We start from the raw sequence: 3,485 nt of genomic DNA, 5'->3' as shown, positions 1-3,485 counted from the left end.
AAAAAAAAAAAAAAACATAGCCAAATTTATTTTTAACATCTCTCTCATCTTAGAATTTCACGCATCCCCTCTTACTGGCTATTAGTGGTGATGTGGCATCCAAGAGCTGTGTTAAAGTGCTAATCTTTAGAGTAGAGTGACCGACATTTTCATCCTGATGGTGAAGAAGTAAAACCAGTTCTTATTCTTGAGATGACTGGTCCATTTATTCTTTACCGGTGTTGTAGGGAGGTGTAACCGGACACAATGTCATGTGTCAAATGTCAGAATAAAAGGCACTCAAGATTTAGTCTATGTTGTATTATATTGTTTTTGTTTTGAATCAGCTTAATTAGTGCAGTGTACCGGTTGATTAGCTTATGTACAGCTTTACGTTTTAGAATAATTTTATGGTATTATGCTGACTGAAAAATATACTAATGAGTGGAACCATTTTGACATAAAATGAATAAAGACACTGGATGTACTGAGTGTTAGGGCTGTCCAGAATAATAAACACTTCCCAAGGTGAGCTCTTCAGCCCATGTGTTAAAGACAATGGCTGTGGTGTTTTTTCATCTTTATCTGTTTATAAAATGATAACTCGGAGAGAAAGTTGGAAGCAACAGCAGGTTTAACTTTTCTCTCACGCTGTGCCCCGTTGCTGTCTCACTTTTTGAAACCTCTCCGTCCACACACCCACTGAACACGTCAGAAAGAGTTAGTGCTGTTCCTGTGTCAAAACAAGCAAGACATTGTTAAGATGTGTAGGATACAGTCTATCTTCTATTTTATTTCTTTTGCAAAGAAGCTTAAAAATAAAACAGAGTTGTTAAATTGGCAACAAATTGTTTATATTTCCAATTTGATTGCTGAATAACAACCTAATGAATATTAAAATAGTTGAATATTTGGATACAGAGCTCATAAAAATTCTCCTGCAGGTTTTAGTATTCATTTCCCATGTGCAAAAGTGTTTCATATAAACCAAAAGAAGGATATTAATGACTCACTACTGTTACTGAGTCAAGACTGTCACTCTAACAAGCAGTCAGTGTGAACACTCACATATGTTGGAGTAGTACAATGGTGCCACTCCTACCCTGTTTAAACAGACTATGCAAGCTGATGTAGAAGGAAGTGGGAGGGGCGCTGGTATTTGCTCAAACGTTGCTGAGTTATGTGTCGCATAATTAGGAGCGTCATGAATATCTATAAGTCTAACATCCGGGTTGCTATTGTGTGAGAAGTGCACTGGTGTGCCTTTCTTTTATGAGATGTTTATCAGGGTTATTTAGCTCAGCAATTGCAGACCTGTCGTTCATCACTTTCAGAACTTGCTCACTTGTAGTACCGCTTACTAAAGTGAGCTCGCCTGCATAATATTATGTATACTAGAACAAAAATTCCTGTCTACATTAATTTTTGGTGCAGAATGTGGAACAATTTTTCAGGCATTAAACATTAAACAAACGGAAAAAAAATATATACATATTTATATAGTTAAAATACATGTAGCCACAACATTAGATTTTTATGTTACCATTAGTCATGTCCCCATGTAGTGGAGTAACAGGCTGCTGATTCATAGTTCTTGCTTTGCATCAGACTCCTTTTGCTCAGCAATGACCTTTTATGAAAACTAAATCCTGACTGTAACAAGCGAGTAGAGATTATGCTGTTACAAAGTTATCAAACCTTGCCTTTATTTGGCATTTACACCCTGATTGTTAATGTTGTATAACTAAAGGTTTGCTGCGTTTATTTTCACCTGTCCATTGGACCACTGCTGAATGAGATCTCGAGTTTTTTTTTCGTTGTTTTTTTTTTTTTAAGGTATTGTTGGTGAGGCAGATGAAAATGGAGAAGAGCACTACCTGTGGACGTATAAGAAACTAGAGATCGGCTTCAATGGCAATAGAATCGTTGACGTAAATCTGACCAGCGAAGGCAAAGTCAGACTTGTGCCAAACACAAGAATCGCAATGTCCTATTCTGTGAGTACTTTTTGATTAACATTCTGGGAAGCTAAAAATCATTGTATATCTGCCATATTTGACTTATACTCTCTTGGGGATACGTAGGACATGTAAACACATGCATAAATGCCAATGAACCTCTCCTATCCAGGTGAAATGGAAGAAGTCAGATGTAAAGTTTGAAGACAGATTTGACAAGTACCTTGATCCATCCTTCTTTCAGCACAGAGTGAGTGAAATAACTTTTGTGGTATTTCACATGCTTCTTCATGCCAGTGTGGATACCATTGGCTTGTTGTAATAGCACAACTCTGTATGACATTTCAGAAGATGCAAGTTGAGCCTTGCAACAGATGTAATGTAAATGACCAACCTGCTCAATAAGAGTCTTTGTTTTGTTTTCCATGCAGCGTCATAATTCATTTGTTTTACTCAAGTGTGGCTATTTGATGTACTGTTTTGATGCAAAGAGCTTTCCAGTGTTGCTACCTCTTAAAGAAAATTTTTGATTTTACTATATATATATATATATTTATTTATTTTTTTTAGATTCACTGGTTCTCCATCTTTAATTCCTTCATGATGGTCATTTTCTTGGTGGGTCTGGTGTCCATGATTCTTATGAGAACACTAAGAAAGGACTATGCCAGATACAGCAAAGAGGAGGAAATGGATGACATGGTAAACTTTGGATGTACTTGCATGCTTTAACATGGAACTAAGATCTGTTCTTGTTGTTTTTTTCCCCTCATCATGCTTTTCTCTCAGTTTCCTTATGTTGCTTTGTACCAACAGGATAGAGACCTTGGAGACGAATATGGGTGGAAGCAGGTACATGGAGATGTGTTTAGGCCGTCAAGCCATCCACTGATCTTCTCTTCACTTATTGGCTCCGGCTGCCAGATTTTCTCAGTCTCCCTCATCGTTATCATCGTCGCTATGGTTGAGGATCTGTACACAGAGTGAGTAATTGAACATTTTGTTATGATTGTAAGATTTCGCTGAGGACTGTTTTTGATCTGGTTTTTAGTTGCAAAGTTGATTTCTGTGTATTGGATCCCTTATCAAAAGTCTTTGTCTTCTCTCACTTACGGTTTTATCAAAGAGCAAGGTTTAAATCATTCAGCTAAAATTCAAATATGAAATAATCAGGAAAATATGTACTGTGAAAATGCTCATTTTTGTGTAAAGTTGTGAAAAGTTGCTCTCTTCTAGCACCCCCACAACTACATGAGCTCCCAGGTTTAAAAGCCTCTATGAATTTTATTCGCTTTCTTTGTTTAGCCTGAAAAATATAAAAAGTGCATTATTCTGTGTTTTAAAAAGTTCTACAGCAGAACAAATAAGCTAAAGTAAAAATACAGTTTTTGTTTGCAGAGTCTGCTGGCTTTATAGTGATATAATGACTTCAGTTTCTCAGTCAAAAAAAAGTTGTCTGGCAGCATGGGAAGGCAGTGAAAGTATTCTAAATAATCCCAAGAAATCATTTCATGCAGTCTTGGCTCTTGCAGAAGTGAAGACTGAGTT

The 3,485-nt window shown here is 36.7% G+C and overlaps 1 protein-coding gene across 1 annotated transcript in view; it reads left to right on the top strand.

Annotated features, from left to right (window-relative positions):
• Nucleotides 1-3,485, top strand: part of tm9sf3 (transmembrane 9 superfamily member 3) — a 15,874-nt gene that overhangs the window by 1,877 nt on the left and 10,512 nt on the right. The window contains exons 4-7 of the mRNA XM_005735066.2: nucleotides 1,816-1,976; nucleotides 2,110-2,187; nucleotides 2,508-2,639; nucleotides 2,754-2,920. Coding sequence (XP_005735123.1) covers nucleotides 1,816-1,976; nucleotides 2,110-2,187; nucleotides 2,508-2,639; nucleotides 2,754-2,920 — 538 coding nt within the window. The remainder of the gene's footprint in view (nucleotides 1-1,815; nucleotides 1,977-2,109; nucleotides 2,188-2,507; nucleotides 2,640-2,753; nucleotides 2,921-3,485) is intronic.

Source organism: Pundamilia nyererei, unplaced genomic scaffold (assembly GCF_000239375.1).
Source record: "Pundamilia nyererei isolate P.nyererei 1_Seehausen unplaced genomic scaffold, PunNye1.0 scaffold00062, whole genome shotgun sequence".
NCBI classification, from domain to species: Eukaryota; Metazoa; Chordata; class Actinopteri; order Cichliformes; family Cichlidae; genus Pundamilia; species Pundamilia nyererei.
This window is presented reverse-complemented; position numbering and strand designations above follow the sequence as displayed.